The 22,988-nt window shown below is 30.5% G+C and overlaps 1 protein-coding gene across 3 annotated transcripts in view; it reads left to right on the forward strand.

The window, feature by feature from the left end:
• The window catches only part of LOC142334317 (ATP-dependent RNA helicase DDX24), a 44,523-nt gene extending 27,350 nt beyond the window's left edge, over positions 1 to 17,173 (forward strand). For 2 of the 3 annotated variants that reach the window (XM_075382258.1, XM_075382257.1), the window contains 5 exons: positions 265 to 487; positions 6,586 to 6,697; positions 7,306 to 7,423; positions 15,191 to 15,368; positions 16,933 to 17,173. In XM_075382258.1, the coding sequence (XP_075238373.1) occupies positions 265 to 487; positions 6,586 to 6,697; positions 7,306 to 7,423; positions 15,191 to 15,368; positions 16,933 to 17,140 (839 nt within the window). In that variant the 3' untranslated portion in view covers positions 17,141 to 17,173. Of the gene's footprint in view, positions 1 to 264; positions 488 to 6,585; positions 6,698 to 7,305; positions 7,424 to 12,371; positions 12,504 to 15,190; positions 15,369 to 16,932 lie in introns of those variants that run through there. The other variant, XM_075382260.1, reaches the window with a different exon arrangement.
• The last annotated feature ends 5,815 nt before the right edge of the window (positions 17,174 to 22,988 follow it).

A 22,988-nucleotide genomic window follows, 5' to 3' on the forward strand; every position in this document is an offset into this window, starting at 1 on the left:
TTTAATAAGCGTACAAGGAAGTCATGTGGTATCCATGTCAGATTTTTGTTTTCCTACTTGTATAAGTACTTATAATAATTTTTAAAATAAGTTTTTTTTTTTACTGTTTAGTTGATTTTATTATTTAAATAAAATCTATAAATCATGATAAGACTCAAAATTTTAAAATGTTCCTTCTTTCTATAATTTTATGAAAATTTTGGTTTTGTTCCAAAAAAGGTAGTTTCTAAATTAAAAAATAATTTTTTTTAAATTCATTTTCAGTTGTTGCAGACAATTTGACAGAAGCTTGCATTCATTGTTCTTTTGAAGATAAAGATCTTTACTTGTATTACTTCTTGCAACGTCATCCTGGTCGTACTCTTATATTTTGTAATAACATTAGCTGTGTACGCAGGTTGGCTTCACTGCTTAATGTTCTTCAGTGTCATCCTCTACCACTGCATGCTAACATGATGCAGAGGCAACGACTAAAAAACCTAGACCGGTTTGTACTTAAGATATTAGCAAATTTAGTTTTATTGGCATAAATATAAACTTTAGTTTTTGGAATATTAATTATTAAAATTACTGTAATATGTAATATGTGTGTATTCTACTTCAGTTACCACAACATCATTAGTACTTAAATAATTAGACACAGTTAATACTTTTTTTACACAAGGATACTTAACACATTAACTGCTGTGGGTCTCGTGACCAGATTTGTGTTACTTTAACCCACTGGGTTGGTCTAATGGTGAATGGGTCTTCCCAAATCAGCTTATTTGGAAGTCAAGAGTTCCAGCATTCAAGTCTAGTAAAGTGAGTTATTTTTACACGGATTTGAATACTAGATGCATACCGGTGTTCTTTGGTGGTTGGGTTTCAATTAACCACACATCTCAGGAATGGTCGAACTGAGACTGTACAAGACTACAATTCATTTACACTCACACATATCATCCTCATTCATCTTCTGAAGTATTATATGAAAGGTAATTACCGAAGGTTAAACAGGAAAAAGAAAAAAATCTGTGTTAATGCATTAGGCCACTGGAGTTAACTGCGACCAGTAAAGTAGAACTAACTTAAAGTTACTGTACTACACCACCATGCACATACTCTTTGTATTTTACTATTTTCAGAGACTAATATGATCTATCTGAATAGTACTACAGTTCAGTTTTCAAAAGTTTTTTCTACATGATGGTTGAGAGGTCCATAATTTGGGAGGTAATTTGTTACTTAATATATCATAAAAATAACTTTTATTCTTTTGTTCTTTGTACATGCATTTTTGCCATAACAGGCATAACCTGTTTATGCCACAAAATATGTGGTCTTTTCTCACCTACGGAACCTATTATTCCACAAGTCTTTCTCAGTGGAGAACTAATTGCTATCAGATTTCTAGGTTTATTTTTTGATAGCCACCTTACATGGGTCAAACACATCAAAGAATTAAAAACAAGGTGTTCCAAACTTTTAGATATGGTGCGAGTCCTTAGCAATACCAGTCGCAATTGGGGTGCCGATCGATCGTGTATATTGTGTTTTTACTATACCTTAGTTTGTTCCCATTTGGATTATGGTTGTGTCACCTACTCTTCAGACCATGTAATACCATGCTTAAAATCCTGGATGCTGTACATCATGCTTTCCTTCAGCTTGCTACAGGTGCCTTTAGATTAAGCGCTGTCAAAGCATCCTTGTTAACTGTAGTGAGCTGTCACTTTGGGATAAACGGAACCAGGTATTAGCACCTTATTTTACTCGTCTTGAGGGACAACCAAATCACCCGGCTTTTGATGCAGTTCTTGGAATTACTTATTTTCGAAGATATGAGAACCATCCACGTTATACTGCACCTGTAGGTATTCTTGCCCAACGTTTATGCACATTATGAATTTTAACACACCTTCTATTTTTCCTATTTATCTGTTTTCATATCCTCCATGGGCAATCAATACCCCATATTTTCTTTCAACAATTTCATCAAGTTCTCTCGCAAGACAAACCCGAACACTGTGGTATACATGGATGGATTGAAGCAGAACGACACCGTTGGATGCTTGTTTATTGTTAATGACCAAACCTGTATGTTTGGTCTACCTGGTATTACGAATGTCTTTACTGCTGAACTGTACACCACAAATAAGGCTTTGAATATCATTAACCCTAAGTACCATCATGTCCTTATTTGAAGCAACTCATATAGTGCTCTCTAAGCTTTAGAAAAGTTTTATTCCAGGCATCCTATCATCACCAAAATCTACAATGCAAACACCAAGTTGAACTATCACAATACACAAGTGAGTTTCTGTTGGATCCCTAGCCACATGAGGATTCCCGGTAATGAACGTGCAGATTCTGTTGCTAAAGACACATGTAGTCAACCATCCTTTATTACTCGTGTTACTACATCTGACTTTATTAACCATGTCAAACACGTACTTTGCACGAGGTGGCAAGACAACTGGATTGCCATGCTCGACAACAAACTTTGCTATATCAAAGATACTGTGTTGCCCTGGGATTCCTCTCACAGGGAAATTCATAGAGAGGAAGTGGTCCTCTCCCGATTGTGGATAGGACATACAAGAGCTACTCATGGGTACTTTGATACTCATTTTTGCTACTCATGGGTAAAATTGATATCAGCAGAAAATGCACCGATATGCATATGATGCAAGTGCTGCTTGACTGTGCACCACATCTTTGTGGATTGCATATGTTATGCGGCCTTGCATTGTAAATTTAAATTGCCCAGGAATTTTCGTCAAATCCTGGGCAATAATAAAGAAGTTTATGACCAGGTATTTTTATTTCTCGAACTGTTAGTATTTTACATACTTTTGAATGGTGTTCTTAAATCTTTCTTTTTTTTTAAAGTAGTTGTATGTTTTGTATTTAACATATTTTAAAGTTTTTTTTTATTTTGTCTTTGTTTTTAGTATTTAGTTTGGTTTTTATTTTGTTGTTGTCTTGTTAAATTCTACGTATTTTTTTTCTATTTCATATTTTTGTTTTCCGGGCAATGATAACATGGAAATTTTTTTCCAAAAAAAAATCTTGCTGACTAATAGCTATTTCTTTAATACTTAACTCACCTGTTAACTTTCATATGTTATCCAAGATGTTCACTGCTGTATCCACAGAATCACAGATGAGGTAGTTCTTTCCCATTGCTTTGCCAGGAAATCTACAGTATTTCTCATTCCATAGACTGGACAGTTATTATTTTAGAAAATAGAAATTGTTTTTTATAATGGTTTTTATATTCAATGAAACAATAAAAATGACTAGGTATTCTTGTAAATCCCTGATTTACCAAAAATTATATGTATGAGTATATTTACTGAATAAAAAATGCTCATTCTAGCAGCAAAAGCAGCATGTTAATCCATAATTATGAAATACAACAGTTTTTAATTTTCAGTTATTTTATTTATATATTTATTATATGAAATATTTAGTTTTGGAAGAGGTATGTACTTTTTACTCTTTAAAAAAAAAATAACATGTAGGCCTACAGTTGTATTTAAATATAGTTATATTATGATTGTTTATTTATTCCATTCAGGATTGTACAATTCTTTAGCAAAGAGTTTGGTTTCACTAAATAACAATGAAAATCAAAATTAAGCTATAACTTAAATTAAAGTGAGCTTCAGATAATGATATAAACCATAATAAATGACAGAATTAATGTTGTATATGAAGACATATTAAAAACAAACATTAAACAGTCTAATGATATTTACATACATTAATTCTACCTGTTTTTTAACCCATAAATTATAAACTCAAATTCAAGAAAAAATAAAATAATTTAAAACATAATAAAAATTCATGTTGTAAACAAAGAGAAAGTAACAATTAGCAGCCTGTAATAACAGTTGAAAACCCCAAAATGCATATGTGTTTATTTAAATTAGTATTTCATATGTATTTGTTAATATAGCTGTATTAACAAAAAATCTTATATTATACTTAATTACCACCTGTTGGTAACTTATATTAACGTAAATTGTTCAACCCATAATAAATTTAAAACTAAAATTAGAAACTAGTAATTAATTAATCAGAAGGCTTAGATTCTCAAAGCAGGAGTTAAAAATTTATAAGTTTCATTTATGCAAGAAATAGACCTTCTGTGAACAACTCTTCAAAAGAGCCTTATTTCTCTATAACTTACATATTGAAATATTTATTAAGATAATGTACTCACTCTGATTGGTAGCAGCACTTTACAACAAAAAAAATCAATAGAGTTGGTTGCATAGAATTTCTGATCAGACACATATTATTAAAAATAAAATTGTTAAAAACAATAGAAGAAGAACCTTCCACATATAAAATTGAATATTAAGAACAATAACACAACTAGACCTGGGCTATCAGTCTACCCTCCTAAAATGATAATTCCAATCAATGTGTTTATTTTCCTTACCCCGTGTGCATATGGCCCTGAAGAAATTTTATTTAATACTCTATTAAATATCTCTGAGGCAGGCAAGATGCCTGCCTCAGAGGTTACTCAGGGAACTGTTTCAGCCTATTTACATATTAAATCAGGATTATGTAAGATCTGATTTACCTCTCCCAGCTTGGCCTGGCAAGATAGAATTGCCTCCATAAGAAATTTTGGAGTGGGCCTCATCATTATAGAAGAAAATTTTAAAGAAATCTTTCACACTTCATTCTAAAATTCTTCAAAACTGATGGTGGAAGATGAAAATTGCTAACGTAACTGTTGAATTTTCAAACTAGATTTGGAATATAATATATGAGAACTCTTTGAATGATTGTAAATTAATTACAGTCACTGTAAACGTCATTTAGAGAATCTCTTTTATTACGTAATTAATATAAATAAGTATTTAATTTTGCTGTTTAGTGTTAGCCAGGCTCTAACAGAAAGTAGTATTTTCCCAGCTTTTGTATTTATTACTTACCACATTAGCATAAGAATCTGTTCTATCACAATGAATACCTTTTGAAATGTGATATAAACTAAAAAAAATTCATGTTGTGTTTTCTAAAAATATACCTATGCATAATTGCCTACAAGTATAGGCACATATGAGATACAATTGAAAAATTTTAAGATAGCTTGTAATTTCAATATAAGCAGTACTTACAGGTTAGCATACTTACAGTTATCAGGTAGCAGTACTTACAGGTTATCATGATGGATCTCCTTCAAAGTTATCCCTTCTGACTGAACACATAGACTCCAGTGATGTTTCCACTTTTGGAAGCATTCCTGAAAATTTTCTTTCTTAAGGGTGTTGAGAACCCTCTCTGTATTTCCCTGGATGTCTTGAATTGAGTCAAATCAGTTCCCTCTCAGCAAAAATTTCAATTTAGGAAACAAGTACATGTCGGCAGGTGATAGGGGTGTGAGGAAACAAGAATTTGGAATTTGACCAAAAATTCCATAATTGAGAATGCACAATGCAGGTGCATTGTCGTGGTGGAGGACCCAATTCTTGTCTCACCAGAGTGTAGGTCTTTTCTTCTCCACATTTTCATGTAAACACTGAAGGACAATTTTATAGTATTCCTAGTCGACTGTCTGCTCCCAAGGGGCAAATTTATGATGCATGATACCCATAGAATTGAAGGAAACCACCAACATTGTCTTCACATTCAGCCCACTTTGTCATGATTTATTTAGTCTTGGTTAACACGGACCATTCCACTGCAATGATTGTGCTTTTGTTTATGGCTCGTACCCATAAACACATGATTCATCACCTGTAATAATGCTATTAAACAAATCTGGGTCAGTTTCAACCCAAGTATCAGTTCTTGGGATACTTCAGGTCAGTGTTGTTTCTTCTGATCTGATATCAATTTCAGAATGAATTTTGCAGACACTCAATGCACATTGAAATCTACAGTTAAGTTAACTGAACTGTATAGAAACTTAAATTCAGGGTCAGTTTCAACCCAAGTATCAGTTCTTGGGATACTTCAGGTCAGTGTTGTTTCTGCTGATCTGATATCAATTTCAGAATGAATTTTGCAGACACTCAATGCACATTGAAATCTACAGTTAAGTTAACTGAACTGAATAGAAACTTAAATTCAGTTCATCAGCCATCTTAGTAATTACAAGTCTATAATCAGAGTGCACTAAACCACTTTTAAATTGTTTTCTTTTTGGTGGTTTTTAAATTGAAGGGCGGATAGACCAGGGATCATCTTCAACTGATTTGCAGCCATCTTTGAACCAGATAAAAACATTGTCTGACAGACATTTATCCCTGAATACTGTTTGAGTTTGTAACTCTCCAAAGTTTATTTCCCAGTTTTCAAACAAAATTTGACACAAACTTGTTCCTTGTTTTTTCATCCATTTTGCAATCAATAATGTACCAAGAACAAAAAACATGTTTTCACTCACTAGATTGCCACCCTCTAGTAACAGATAAAGTGGTGATCTCTTCAGGATGTTTCAAAAATTAAACAAGCTTTCCCTTTCACCCACAAGCAAACCTACCTCCTCCTACTGAGCAGTGGTGGCTCCTACCTTAAAGATTTCTAATCAGTCATAATTTGTTACTTTTTGATACTTTATGATCTTTATTTTAGGTTCCGTGAAAATCCTAGTGGTGTGTTACTGGCCACTGATGTAGCAGCCAGAGGTCTAGATATACCAAGTGTACAACATGTAATACATTATCAAGTTCCAAAAACATCTGAGGTAACTTTTTTTAATATCTTATATTACTTTTATTTTATACACTACTATCCTCTTGATACAGTGAATTTTTAGCAGCTTTCCATTTTATAGTTCCAACTTATCTTCACTTTTGATTATTTTTATTCAATAAGACTCATTATTAATAAGAGCAATTGCAGAATTATGTATAGTGTGCATTGTTTACTGTTGCAATTGATAATCTTATTCATTCGTTGTTATGTTCATGCTTACAAAATCCTGGACACATAAATAATATAGTAAAATTCTTTCTTTTTAAGACTTGAGTTATTTTATTTTTGTTGATAACTGTCATAATTTGTTAGAAAGAAAACACTGCAATCTACTGACTGCAATGATCTAAACTTGTTGAAAATTTCATTTCTGTTCTTTATATCTATTGAAATAATTCCTAAATATATTTCAGATCTTGAACTGTTTTTATGTTGATTCATTTTTAATTATGTCTTGTTAACATTATAACTGGTGTTACCCAGATACATGTTTTTCAATTTGTACCCTTAATTGTGAATGTTTCTGGCTAGTAACATGACATTTTTATTTTAATATTTTTATTTTCACATCACAACTAATTTTTCTTTATCTTGTAGAGTTATGTGCACAGGAGTGGAAGGACTGCACGTGCTAATGAACAAGGACTTACTTTGTTGTTAATCGAGCCTTCAGAAGTATCTACCTATCACAGATTATGCTCTACTTTAAAGAGAGGTATTATTACAATTTTATATTATGAATATGTTACATTTTTATTTACCAGTTTGATATTTATTGTGTTTAGTATTTATCCCATTCAGAAATGACAATGATAAAAACTTTCTGTTAAGCAGTATTATAATATTTATTTATTTATTGGTGCATAGATGTGCTTTGCCCAAAATATCAAAATTAATCATTCAAACAATTTTAGAAAAAAGCATATTTAATATTTATGTACAAGGTTTTTAAATAAAGTAATGAGACTGGTTCAGGAATATATATTTTTTTGTTTCTTTTAATTATTTACTTTATTGTTATATTTAAATTTGCATTTATTAATTTATCAGTTTCCTTTATACTATAACCATTTTTAGTTGCTACATAGTTTCATCATCATCATCTGGTATTCTGCCTGCCTCATGGCAGGTCTCTTACTTTCATCACTGCTGTTTTCATCCATTTCTGTCCCAAGCTTTCTTCATCTCTTTGTAGTTTTTAAATGTTCACCTCATCTATTAACTTAACCTTCTTCTTCCTCTCTAACATTCTCATATTGATCCTTCCAATGCAATTGCCAAGATTCCACTACCTCCTACAACATAATCTAACCATTTCCTTTTCTTTTGTCACTTCCCACAAAAGTGCTCTTTCTTCTTTAATCCTTTTCATTACTCTCTTCCTAAATCTACACCAGATAGAAATTTCTTGCAGGCTGCAGAGCTGTTATAATCTTTGAAGCATGTATTGCTGACGATATTATTAGCAAACCTTATGCCCTTCTATGTAATTTAGGGCTCTACAAATCACATTGCAATAATTACTACTTTTTGTTGTGCAGGTGTTTTGATTTATTATTGATTATTGCTGGTAATACTGATCTGTGATCTACATTCAGTGTTAATTTATTTTATCATCTTTTAAAGAATGCATAATATTTTTTTGAGAACTATTTAATTTTTAATGTATTACATCATATTCTAAATTTTTTTGTATATTGTTTATTACCGAAGTCTCTTAAAAATATCTAATCCATAAATTTAATTTGAGCATATTCATAACATCAGTAACTTGTGTTTTGTGATTGGAAAGCTACTTCAGCCATTTTGCTACTTAAAGATGAACCCATTGTTCATCTAGTTTAGAACTTTTCTAGTAAATAATACAGTTCAATGTGAAGTAATTTTACTTTATGCAGTGCAGTTTTAATAATGATATTATTTCATTAATTCATGATATGTTTTTTTTAACTGAGTATATTAATTTAACATTTAAAGTTTTTTATTATGAAAGTTTTGGGTACATAGTTTAATATACCAGGAAAGAGGAATTTTTTATTGTTAATCAATTAACTAACAGGAAATGTTCTTTAATGATTACAATTGTTGGATTTTTCTTTATTTTTTGTCACTCTTTGTTCATTTTTTCAAATCTGTAGAGCCTTCTTCTGCTCTTTTATTTCTTCTGTTTTCTATTTTTTTTTCAGTCATCCTAGTGATAACCCATAGTTTCTTTGTTTTCCTTTAATGAAACTAACCGTTTATTCTGCAGCTGCCAAAATTCATTTGCAGTCACCTTTTGTATTTCTTCCATTGAATTCTTGAGCTAACTTCTCCCTTGTTATCTCTTTTCAAATTGTTATTCTTTGTAGGTTCCACTTATTTATTTTCTTTGTATTTTTAACTCTCTTCAGTGGTAATTTTGAATCTTTCATCTGTAATTTTATAGTACAGTTTAATGTCTGTTTTTATCTCCTGGTCTTCTAGGATTTTTAAACAAAGTATTTATTATGAGCATTTATTTTCTTACAAAATTCAATAAACCTTTCCATATATTCAGTCTGTACTTTCTTACTTAGCTGTCTTTCTCTACCACTGTATTCCAGTCACCTATTATTAATTTATTATCTTCTCTTTCATAATCCTCTCTACCTGTTACATTATTTCAATCATATTATCTAACTAAACTAGCTAATGTTGCCAATTGGCAATTGGCATTTATATTAAATCAAATCCTTTCAGTTCATTCCTATTCTGACAGCAATTAATGTATAGTGATTGCGCAAGTAACAAACATCCTCTGTTTAAATTTTCTGTTATTTTTTTTTTTAGAATGATTGTTTTGTCATTTCTTTTCTTATTATTTCTTAATTAATACAATGTATCTTCACCATTCCCTTCCCATCCTGCTTCATGTAGTGGTGTTATCTCAATTATGTTTATTCTCTTCTCTTTTTATATTTAACTTACTTGCTATAGGTGTGTGTTTACATTCCATGAACTTATTCATATCATCTTTCCATCTCTAGGTGACTGCTTTCTAGAGCTCATTGCCTTAATATCTCTCAATCCCTCTGGAGATCTGAATGGGAAGTGATTTTTACATTCACCACATTTTTTAACAGATGATTGCACAATGATGTTATAATTTTATAACATGAAGTGGGTTGATACTCCATTGCCTTTTGTGTATAGATCAGCTACTTCTAATGTGGAGAACAAGCGCAGTTTACAGTAACATGGAGAGCAAATAAAGGGTCTGGCATTGCGGTATGGTGGTTTTGAAAAAACTGACGTGCAACTGCAGTAGACCAAATATGAACTAGAATGGTTGAATGTACTCATTACCAGATGCCATTTTAGTAGCAATGGAGCCTTGGTCTGAGCGCATCGCGTGTATTTTTACACCTTCGTTGAAACTTGTCATTCTGTAGTGCTGACATAGTGATGTTTTCGAAACCATTTTAATGTTAGTCGTCATGGTCGCATTCCGAAACAAGATACCATTATGAAGTGGGTGAATAATTTTCAAATGGCAGGATCTGTAATACCAGGGACTGCACGAGGAGGTGATAGAATTGTATAGAACTCAGAAAATATTGAAAGGATGCGACAAACAGTGGAAGCCAGTCCTCGTCGTTCAGTGATGTTACGCTCACGCTGTTGGGATGTCAGACAGGGTAGTTCAGAGAATCTTACACTTGGATCTCCATTTCCGTCCCTATAAGATAATGTTTTTTTTTTCAGGAACTGCAGCAAAACTACTTCATCAGAAAAGATAGGTTTGCAGAAATGATGTTGAAATATCTGACAGATGATATTGTTTTGTTCATGAGTAACAAGGCCCACCTCCATTTATTGAGGATGGTAAACAAACAGAATTTCTAGTACTGGGGACCTGAAAAACCATAAATACTGCATCAAAAACCTCTGCACTGCCACAGCTTAACTGTTTGGTGTGGCTTATCTCGAACGTGCATAATTGGGCCTATTTTTTTGTGAAACCATATGAACAGTGTCTGTTTACGCAGATTGCTACCTTGCCATGTTGTGTGATTATTTCCTGCCAGAATTAAGTTGATGCATTAACCTCAATAGAGTGTGGTTTCAGCAAGACGGGGCCACTTGCCATACATCAAAAGCAATTATGGTCTTTTTTTAGACAGCACTTTCCTGGATGCCTGATTTCATTGTATGGGGATATCAAGCGGCCTCCTTAACATTCCACCTTGTGACTATTTTTTATGGGGTTACCTAAAAACTCAAATTCATGTAGACAAACCACTTACTCTTGAAGCCCTTTCCAATACCATAAAATGAGGAATTCAAAGGGTTCCACATGCCATACTTAGAAGGAGTATGGACAATTTCACCAGTTGTCTACAAGAATGTCTTGACAAAAATGGATGCCACCTAACTGATATGATTTTTCGCAATTATTTTTTTCTCGTGTTTCATATGTAATCTCAAATGGCAAGGTAATATTAATGTATAATAACAATCAATTTTGAGAGTCGTTCAAAAATAAGTGTGTGACTGTCTTTTCAAAACCACCATACCTCATCGCTGCATCCTGTATTTCTTAACTTGAAAACAGATGACATGAAAACATGAAAAACTTCTGCCAGCATAGCTTTCAGGATCAAGAGAGTAAGCAAACCTCATCACTCCAATAAAGTCCTGTAATGTCTAGGTGGGCTGGTTTACAAACATGTAAACACAGTAAAAAAGTTTAATTAAGGAAAATAAAACACACATTTTCAAGTTTATAAGATATCAATATTAGAAATTCTTAATAGATAAATTTAAATAACTTACTTTAAAAATTGCTCACTTAGAAATAATAACAATAGCTATAAAAATATAATTAATGAACTAGTAAAATTTGAACAGTATTGTATTAAGAAACATATTTAATTTGAATTATTAAAAAATGTAAGATTTAAAAATACATTCAAATAGTACCAAAGCAGTTATTTCATTTCAATAACTAATCTAATAAACATATATGTGTCGTAGTTTTACTGTTTTAAAATATATTTTTTTAATAATTAATATAAAAACATGTTCTGATGAACTAGAGATCTTTTGAAAAAAAAAAAATTAACGTTGGCAGGTGAAAGCAGGGAAGGAAAAAATATTAATTTTTAATTAATTAATTGTTCTGGTGCTGATGTGAAATTTGCTAAAATATTTATAATCTCTGTGTAAATAATCACTACAATTTATAATTACTATCTTAAATTGATATTCAATATTAGTAATACTTGTAACTGATGTATTTATTTATTAGTGTATTACACAGTAGAGTAACTGATAAACACTGAATCTAGTAAGTGAACTAGACTCACCAGCTGAGAGGTACCTTCTGGTCTTTATATCATCTTGGGTTTTAATTTTTTCTGTTAATATTATTGTAGTTAATTAATTTATTCATTGCAACAGAAACTTCATAGCTGAACTAATTTGAGGGCTTTTGGCTTGAATGTGTGATTTCCAATATCTTGGAAAATAGTCACCCTTACTTTGTAAAACAGTGAACTCCTAAAAATCAGAAAAACTCAGAATAAAGGGATGTAACATAAGCACAAACTAATTTTGAACTACTCCTGGTAGAACTACAATAAATTTAATTGTAAATTGTTTTATATACTGTTCCATTTATACAGTTTTGTCTGTTGCAGTGATATGAAAGGAGGTTATGAAATTAGCCTACAGCTTTAGACATAAACAATAATGAAATCATTTTATGAAAAATAAAATTATAAACCTTTTAATTACATTTATAAGTACACATGTAAAGAAAATAAATTAATGAGATGGTTGCATTTGATTTTCATTTAAAAGTTTCCCCATATGTGAATCAATGATAGAAACACACAAAAGCAAATTGTTTTTAAGTGATAAAAGACGATTCCTATATTTAGTTTTTAGACCCACCATAGATGAAAAACCCTTTTCATAGAGTAAGACATGGCAAAATGGATTACTATTTTCAATGCTTCTGTGACTAAATTTCCATATTCACTTCGATGAGCAAGCCATATCTAAATCTTCAAATTTGAATTATAGTTTGTAAAGTTGTATTGGCAGATATTTTCATGAGCTGGTCATGAATTTCAACTGGTAACATAGCAGCTACGTTTCACTAAATGGATTCAGTACCCATCTGTTTGAAAAACATTTTTATCTTCCATGAAGTACTACACCACCTGAATTTTTAGCTCGTGCAAATGCATCTTCATGCTATCCAAACTATGGTGAATAAATAATGTTTTCTTCATCCAAATTTTTCTCAATATAATGGAAGTGAGTGGAAACATCAAAATTATTGGTTTGAAGACGAATAATCCAGATATCAGCTTCTTAATGAAAGCTTGAACTTTGTCCATTATTAATGAAATGTTTTTATCACATCCTTGTAAATTCACATTCAAGTTATTTAAATGCAAAAATACATCAGCTAAGTAAGCTAAGAGTAACATATACTTATTATTCTGTAAAAACATAGAGAATGGGTTTATTTTTCCTGGAAAAATATTATTAATTCATCTCACAATTCCAATAACCAGGTTAAAACTTTCCCCTGTGATAACCATCTAACTTCTCTATGAATAAGAAACAATTTTTCTTTTTGCCCATTTCATCGCATAGTTTAGCAAACAGCCTATTCTGTAGTGATCAGCTTTTAATAAAATTAGCCATTTTTACAGCTTTACAAGGAATTTGAAATTTTCTGGCATATTTTATGTGGCAACAGCATGTCTGTGAAGAAAGCAGTGATGTTCCACCCTTTGTATAAGATGATCTTTTAATTTTTTTTCAGAAATCCACTGTTGCTTCCTGTTATTGCCTGTGTACCATCACTACATACTATAATGCATTTTGTCCTTTTTACTGCATTTTTTACTGTAATCTATGTTGTAGTTTTGAGTAGCTTCATAGAAAACATAAAAAAGACATTATCCTGTTATTTGATTTCGAACATATTTTCTTTGATTGATCTGTCTTATCGCATTCATATTTCACAAAACATAATAATTAAGAAATGTTTGCAGATCTTTGTTTCATTAAAATGAATGCTAAATAAATTTTCTTGAACTACCTAACTTGCTGAACTATCTGAATGTGAACATCGGCAGCCATGTCATCGATTAACCTCTATACTGTCATTAGAAAGCAGAATTTTTTTTAATTTTTGCTTTTCTTCCATGTCTATTGAAACACTGACCATATCAATTGCAGCAGGCAGTATGAGGTTTTCTGAAATTATATGGGGTTTGAACATCTTAGCTACTCTTTATGCTATGAGATAAGATGCTACAAGTGTACTTTTGTCAGTATGACTTAATTTACAAACAGAAACTTCTTTATTTCTCAAAGAATGTAATTTTCTTTTGAAACATTCCAAGGGTTTTCTTTTATGATCCGGATGTTTAGTTTCCAAGTGTCAAATTAATTTTGATGACTTCATGTTTTCATCAGAGAGGACTTAAAAGAAAATAGTGTACCATCCAATGATGTAAAACCATAATTTAGATAACTATCATTGTACAATCATGTCTTTTTACCAATTGAACGGATGTACATGATTCACTTCATTTTTTCCACTTTACATAAGAATCTAAAAAAAACCCCAGTTACACTTTTTGATCAACTAAAACCTCAATTATTATTATTTTCAATGATTTAAAAACTTAAATAAAGTCACCAGATGCACACTTTGCATTTGAAACTAAACTGATATTCCTAAACTAAACTACAATCTCTTACACCTCTTTTGTACTGCTGAGAGCACAATGTGTTCAAATGTATCATATTCATGTTTGAATATTATGCAAGCAGACAAATTACAAGGAGCACGCACTTGTCAAGTTAGAACTTATAAATTTTTCATGTTTATACACTTCATATGTGTATGTTAATACCCGGCACTGTCAACGCAGCTAAATAGTTTTAACTAGATTTCATTGGGTTGTTGCTGGTGATGGGGGGGGTCGTGAAAAGTTTATTATATATTTTTTTTTTTACTTTTTGGGGATCGTGGAGCTAAAAAGGTTGAGAATCACTGGTCTATAATATTATGAAATGCACACTTAACTATACTGTCACACTCTTCATCTTAGTGTACTCCCATTACTTTGGCTCTGCTTTTCTAGTTTGTTGCCTCCCTCAGTTTTCAGTGTAAGTTCACTGATCATCCATTAATAGAACCTTTATTTATATCCACATTATTTTTGAGCAGCTATAGGGAGAATCCGTCAGCCTAACCTCAGCCGTATGGCTAGTGAGAAGTTTCTTCTCACTAGCCATATGGTCTTGCAGAAGAGAGGCCCATCAAATTGGGCTTGGTAGTGAAATCCATTTTATTCAAATGTTATATAATAAATATGAAGTCATTTATATGTTAATTATTATTATATATGAATTATCCAACTTATTTCAGCTAATCTTTTAATATCAAATTGATATAAGCTTACAGGAGTTTTAAACTTGATTTCAGAAAATGAACTACCAGAATTTCCAGTTGATACATCATTAATGTCCATAGTCAAAGAGCGAGTTCATTTGGCAAGGGACATTGATCATATTGAATTTACTTCTAAAAAGCAGAAATCAAATGCAGATTGGCTGGAAAGAGCTGCTGAAGATATGGATTTAATTCTTGATGATGATTTAATGTATCCTTTTAAATTATTCTTTCTGGAATACTGTGTAATGATCTATATTGTTTCATCACCAAAGGATGGTTTGAAGCTTATCAGTGTTTCAATCTTATAAGTCACATGCAACATTGGAGAGGGCTATAACCAAATCTTTATGGAATAATTGGGTTGTCACTTCATTCCCTTCCAAAGCATATTTCTAATATTTTGCAAATTAGTAAGTGTGCCCTTCAAAGTTGATCATTCCTTATTCCTTACATGAGTAGTGTATGGCAGTTAAAACTTCTTAAAGAATTTCTTAAGAAAAAATTGTTTATTGTTATTAGAACTGTACAGAAAAATTGTACAGTTTGACATAATCAGTTTAAATTAATTTTTTATGGCCATTAAGTGATGGAAGGAATCATTTTACATATCTTGATAACCTAAACTAAATGATCGGTTTAAAAATGTTAATACTTTGAAAAAATTTAACATGTATTTAAATTATTGTTACAAATATATAGTTTTAATAAGCAATTTTAGTTTTTTTTAAATAATTTTAAATTCCTCTCATCATACTGATTAGAATAGAATTAACTTTTATTTATTAATATTTTCATATTAAGGAATTCATTAAAGACGTTATTAGGGTTAGATTTTTCAGAATTTGCATTTTAATTCAAATTAACAAGTTACTTTTGCAACTGTAAGTTTAAAACTCAATGGTTAAAGCCCTCTCCACATCATATACTGTTTCCTGCAGCAACAACATCTGATGGAACATATTAGTTTCATTGTTTTTGGTTTTTTAATATCTGCTAAAGTTGTTAAATATCATTTTGAGTATTATCAAACCTTGCTGTTCAACTCCTTGTTGATTACTCCTTTTAGCTCTGATTTTCCCTGTAGTTAATGATAAATTTATTTTATTTCTTTAATCATTTATATAAAACATCATCATATGTTTCAAATTTGAATACATTAAATCATTGGAATATTGTATTCCAATTCCAACCTTGCAAAGCAATCTTTACAAATTTCAAATTCATTATTTCCAACTAATCATATAAGCGTTGTATAAAACATTAGTATTTCTGGTTTTCACTCTGGTATGAGTGAATGGTTTAAATTACAATTCTTGCAGAAATAAAAATTCCATCATATCTGCATTAATTAAAATGTGTCAACTTTTCTTTGACTTCCATTTTGTTCTGATTGTGAATTTGGCATTATTCTTTAAAATCAGTAAAATTATAATTATTTCAAATTAACTGATGAATACATTTTATTTTGTATTATCTAAGTGTAGCAGTAACTAATAAGCAAAATTTTCTGTATTATTCTTAGATGCACCATCCAAAGATGGTACTATATTTAGATGTTTCACCACTCATGAAACTTATCTACCTGCAACAATTGTGCTGAATAAATAAGCAATAATATTCTATTATTCATTTAGTATTTGTAACTATCATTAAAAATGAAATTACTTAAATAAGTTATTTAATTTTTTAGGCTAATCCACCACTATTAAGATATAGCATTTTGTTTTCTTTTTGTATATTTTAAGATATTTTCCATGATGCTATGACCTCAGACCTGAAAAAATGAGTTCAGAATCATTAGCTAGAATTAGACAGCTGACTTGTGCAAAAAGAAAAAAACTTAATCTGCTTTTATCAAGAAAACTCACACCACTAAAGATTATCAGTGATTCATTGTTACAAGACCAAAGTAAATCATCAGCTATTGATGTTATCAGGTCTTCAGTTAATTTTTCTTCAAAAAATAAAAAGAAGACGTAATTTATAGTAAAAGAAATAAATTATTTAAAATAGTATGAGCGTTTATGATCATTTCCTTTCAAGTGTATATTTCTTTTATAATTGTGTGCATGGATAAGCCAAAAATTATCTGCATTATACTTATAAATTCTATGCAAATAAAACATACTATCTACATAAATTTTTCAAAACGCATTTCCTTTTAGTACATTTGTTTAGTAAAAAACAAAATTTTCAAAAAATAAATTTGTTGAACTAACCATATTTTCATCATAGTATTGTTCAGTTTCTGGTCCATGGCGAGTCACTATCCCCTTGATGTCTAAATGGATTGTGGTTGGATGTCTAAGTGGTTGCCTCAAAAGCAGCTTCATAGAGAGATGAGCCACTATCTCAACTTCATTTTGTTGAGCATTTTAACTGATAGCCAAGTTGGGAATTATCATATTTTAGCAGTAGTCCCAAGCATTGACTTTGAATTGCAGGCTTAACCTGTCATTAAGCAACATTTGTTGAATCCCCTCGTGAAAATGTAATATTGGGATTTTTGAGTAGCAAATATCTGAAATTATCAATTTTCCTGGTGATGTCTTTTCTTGGTAAAGAATTGTGGGTGTTTCCTTTACTTATTTTGCTATTTACTGTCTGACTCTTAATAATGGATCCCATGTTTCATCATCATCATCGATTCTATCCAAGATGTCACCCTTATTAACATGGTATTCCAAATTTATTTTTAAAGCTGTCCAAGTACATTTGTATATTAAGTGTTGAGTTGTTTTTTTAAAAATATATCCTGTATAGACTTTATTAAAGTCTGTTGTGTATTATTTCATTAGAAAAACTAACTAATTTGGTCAATTATAAATATCATCAATTAATCATCTGTCTAACAAAACCATGACACTTATACATTTTGTGTTGTTTTCATTTGTAACTGTGGATGGACATTGGCTCCTTCTTCATACATAACACTAGTATCACAATATTTGATTTCTTCAGTTCGCTTCTGACCATTTTGCAGGAAAATTATTTCCATTTATGCTGAAAGTCTTTCATTAATGTTGGTTCCTGACCAAAAACATGAATTACTGAAACTGCCCTTATGCTAGCAGTAATCAGTTGTCATTCTCACTTAAGTGACGTACGAACACACAACATGAGAGAGGGGCTAAGGAAAACTATATCAGGAGATAATTATCATAAAGATAATTATCTTTATCAGGAGATAAAGATAAAAATAAAAAAATATCATGTAAACATCTCAAAATATTTCATTTCATCTCTATTCCAAGGATAAGATTAAGCTTTACTAAAATTGTTATACCTATTTATTAATGAACCATTTTTGTAAGCTTTCTTATCTGAAAAATAGATAAAAAGGTTCCAGAACCGTACCTACTAGTTTTTGTGACACCCCAAAAAATTCTTGTTAAAAGCACATGGTTTTCATTTCAGGTGTGTTGTGAATTAACTTTGTGACATTTCCAATAGATAAAAATTTGTAGAGAATTCTCATAAAGTTTATAAAGGCAGTAGGAAAAAAATTAGATACATGTGATTGTAAAAAACAAGACATACAGATAGGTGCCTGGTTGTTGGTTGTTTAACGCTTCCAGGACTAAGCCCGAATATATACCAACAGGTTATTTTTTTCATAAGACTGGAGCTCGAGTGTACAGTTAAATGCGTAGTAAACAGTGATGGGATTATACTCGTCTCTAAGCCTTGTATACCCTTTCAGTAGTTCACTATAAAGATTCAATGAGTTTCAATGCTATCTAGCAGATGTTTTAATTAATAACATTAAAAACAGCATCTTGTGTTCAGGAGCGGTGTTGTTGTGTTTAGGTTATAAAACATACGGTTATTACTTGGCGTTGTTTACATGTTTTGTGTTCTGGTTTATTTTTATTTTAACATTTTATATTGTGTGTAGAGTGTGTGTATATTGTAAAGCTTATACAGGCAAGTCTCTGGGAAGAAAAACAAGTTGGTGGTACCCCGACTGTTCCGTTCCACTACGCTTACCTACTTGCTTCAAATTGTACCATACTAGGGCTAATTACTGTATGTAAAAAAAAAAATTTTACAAACTTGTGTAAATATATTTAGAAACTATGTCAGTAAACTATGCTTGTAAAATTAAATGAATATTAGGGTAAAATTTCTTTCATTGATTTATTTTATGATTGATTATTTGTGTGAAAAAGTACTGAAAAACAAATCAGTTATCAAAAATTCATGACTAATTTTACATTATAAATTTTTGATTTTTTTATCTTAGAAAGTGTGAAATTTTAGACGGTATAAAATGTCAATGTGTAGTAATAGCAATTTTGTATGTTTATTGACTAGTACTGTGCATGGTTGCTATTTTTTATTTTTATGAAATTTGAAGGAAATACAGATGGCAACAATTTTTTTTGAAAAGTAATCTATTACAAATATTTTTATCTTTAATGATAGCTCATTTCTTTCTCTTTCAGGTGATATAATAACATATAATAGGTTACGTATATGCAGTAGCTTATTATAATTTTTTTTAGACACCTCGAAAACATCCAGACTTCCAGTCGTCACATTATTAAGATTAAGGTCTGAAAGTGCTAAATTGTTTAAAATTTAAATTTATAAGAACTACAGTAATTTTCTCCAGAATCTATGCATTTGCTAAGTCATTTCCTACTCTGGATAAATATTCATTAAAGCTCTTTGCTGCTTTTTACACCAGGCATCATTTTATACCTTCATCTATATCGAAAAGGTATTATTTCTTTGTTCTGTCAAAGAACAAAGAAGTACCTTTGCTAATTATTTCTGACACTGTTTTATAAAATAATTGGGAAGTGTTACTAACTGGTTTTATTTTTCATCTACAATAATATTTTTCACAAGCTTAAATAATTTACATAATTTCAACCAAAAATTTTAAAGGATTTTTTTTATTTAGTGTTGGGTCTGCAGTGTAAGTTGACGATTGGTGCTGTGATGGTGATTGGACTGTGTGGGTTTGAAGAGCTGTTTATGTGTGTGTTCCAAAAACATTGTTATTACAAAATCATATTTACATATTATTACAAAATCATCATCTAATTACTGTATTTACATTTTCATTTGAAGTTATGCTTAAACTATGATTCATGTTATCCAGGATATATTACACGAGATGTGTAGACCCTTGGATTTATAAACAACTATAACAAATAACAATAAATAATAAGTATTTAGTATCCTCTTACATGACAGTAAGATCACAATCTTCTGAACTGTAGCAAGGCAAATTCAGTAAATTCATTTGTGAGCTTTTTATTTAAATTTATAAGTGACATCTTTTTAAGTACAACTTTTTTCTGTTTGTAACGTACATTATGTTTGGGTTTTGAAAATGGATTGTAGTTTCTTTTTATTATAGGGCCTCATAATGTTACTTGAAACAAAATAATTTATTTCGGTGATATTATTTCATTAACAATGAATCCTGTAATTAAAAGCAAAGTAAAAATTTCATGGACAGAGCAAAGAAATCATGTATAACGTTTTGAAATTTATGAAGGAAGAAGCTAAGCAACAAATCTAAGAAATCAGACAGTTCTCTTATTCCCTTGCAATAAGTTTAGCTTCATTGTAATAAAGCTACTGGTTATCCATTAGTGTGATAACGCATATAAAAAGGGAAGCTGAAGGCATGTGTTCAAATGAAAATGGTGAGTCAAATTTTTGTACGCTGGATAAAAATTGCAAGAGACAAAAACGTATTAAAATGATTGACAATTATGATTCCTCAACTGTCATAAGAATCGTTCACAATTTTTGCTTGACAGATAAAACAGTTCCTACTGTCAAAAGAATAAACTTCAAAGTGGTCGAGGTTGGCAAGAAGAAGAAACAAGTTTAAGGACTATATTACACGATTTAGGATTTAAGCGGGTGAAAACAACAAATAACCGAAAATTGTTGGCAGAGAAACATGATGGTGCTATGAAGAGAATTTTTTATTTGAAAGCCATTAAGAAACTTTGGGAAGAAAATAGACCAATCTATTTAAATGAAAGTTATGTCTTAACTTTGCACTCATCTGCTAAATTGTAGAAAGACAGCAGCAGTGAGGGACCCACCAATTTCCAGAGGTAAAGGGTCATCATAATTCCATGCAGGAGGAAAAGATGGGTTTGTTCCAAATGCGTTGCTGACATACTCTGCTAGCTCAAAACAGTAATTACCATGATAACATGGGACACAGGAACTTTGAAGAAAGGGTTTCTGAAAAACTTGTGAGAAAATTGAAACCAAATTTTGTAGTTGTTCTCGGTAATGCACCATAACTTTGTTGCAAATTGGAAAAAATTACAAATATGGGAAGTATGAAAGCAGAAATGCGGGAGTGGCTAATGAGACAGAATATTTCCTTCAATAAACCAATGATTAAAGGAGAGTTGCTTCAGTTAATACAAGCAATACAGAACACAAATTGGTAAGTTTGATTTAACTTAATTTAAATATTAATGATATATTTAACCTGTATGGTATCTAAATTAGATAATTTGAATAATTAAAAAATTGTAATAATTAAATAACACCATTCACCATTATTTAACATGTTGCAATAATTTATGTTTTTGTTTTCCGCAGATTTTTTACATTTCATAATTTTTTGTAAAATTATTGCAAATTACATTTTAATTTATTTATTTTGACTTTCTTTCAATAGTTAAATTACCTCTTACATCTTCAGTGTATCGTGAATCGTAATTTATAACATAAATGTTATAAATAATAGTAGTAGGTTAGTTTCATTTGCATTTATAACTGTGATATTACGTCATACTTGCAATGATGTGTGAACAATGATATGTAGCACGATATTAGTAGAATGTACAACTTTCTACATCATCAATAAGGGACAGTATACTGCCTCATTGCATGGTTGGCTGCAATCAAGTTACGCAGTGCAACCTCTACTAATCAACTGCTTTTTAAAAAGTTTCCTCATCTTATTCTGTAGAATGAAAAACTAGTAATTCTTGGTTTAATATATTTTTTATGACCTCTAGCTATCTTAGCAAGTACTATTGAATAATTTAATGTTTCCTTTAGAATACTGTCAAAATTATCTATAGTTTTATTTATATTTAATTAAAAAAATAACAGTTACTAGAGTATATTTTTTTAACAGGATCAATAATATAATATGTTCTAATCAACAGGCTAATCTTATCCATATTATGGTTCAATGAGGAATTTTATCAACTTTATATTTCTCTAGTGCCATGCTAATGTTTGGTAATTTCAATCCTGACCACAGCATTCCTAACTAATTGGTTATTATCACATTTAATTAGCATATGATCAAGAATCAACTGATTACTACCATATACTCCAATGCATAACATTAATCCTGAACTATTTAAAATATGTAAATACTGTTTTCTCCTTGTATTGCTTATTTCTTATTTCTTGCAGTGTGAAACTAAATCTACGTTAATATTTCCTAACAAAACATAAATCTTTTCTTTAGTTTTATCACAATAAATTTTTTTCAATGAATCTAGGAACTGTTTAAGTATACAATCATGAATGCATTAGATGAGCAAACAAACCAGTTCATAATGACATTTAAATTCCTGTTTATGGCCATATTTTATCAAAGCAATTTCATTAGCTACTCACTTTCGTAGTAGCTTTGTTAAAATATGTAATGATTTTCATTGTTTTATTTTATTTTATAAATATATTGTGACCATTTATCATTTTTAGTACATTGTTAACACCAAGTCATGGGTAACACAGTTATGTTAATCCATGTTTTGATTTCATTAAGGTAAATCAGTAAATCTGAGAAATTTTTATTTTAGCTTCTTACAATATA

The sequence above is a fragment of the Lycorma delicatula genome, chromosome 1, assembly GCF_047948215.1.
Source record: "Lycorma delicatula isolate Av1 chromosome 1, ASM4794821v1, whole genome shotgun sequence".
In the NCBI taxonomy this organism is placed as follows: domain Eukaryota; kingdom Metazoa; phylum Arthropoda; class Insecta; order Hemiptera; family Fulgoridae; genus Lycorma; species Lycorma delicatula.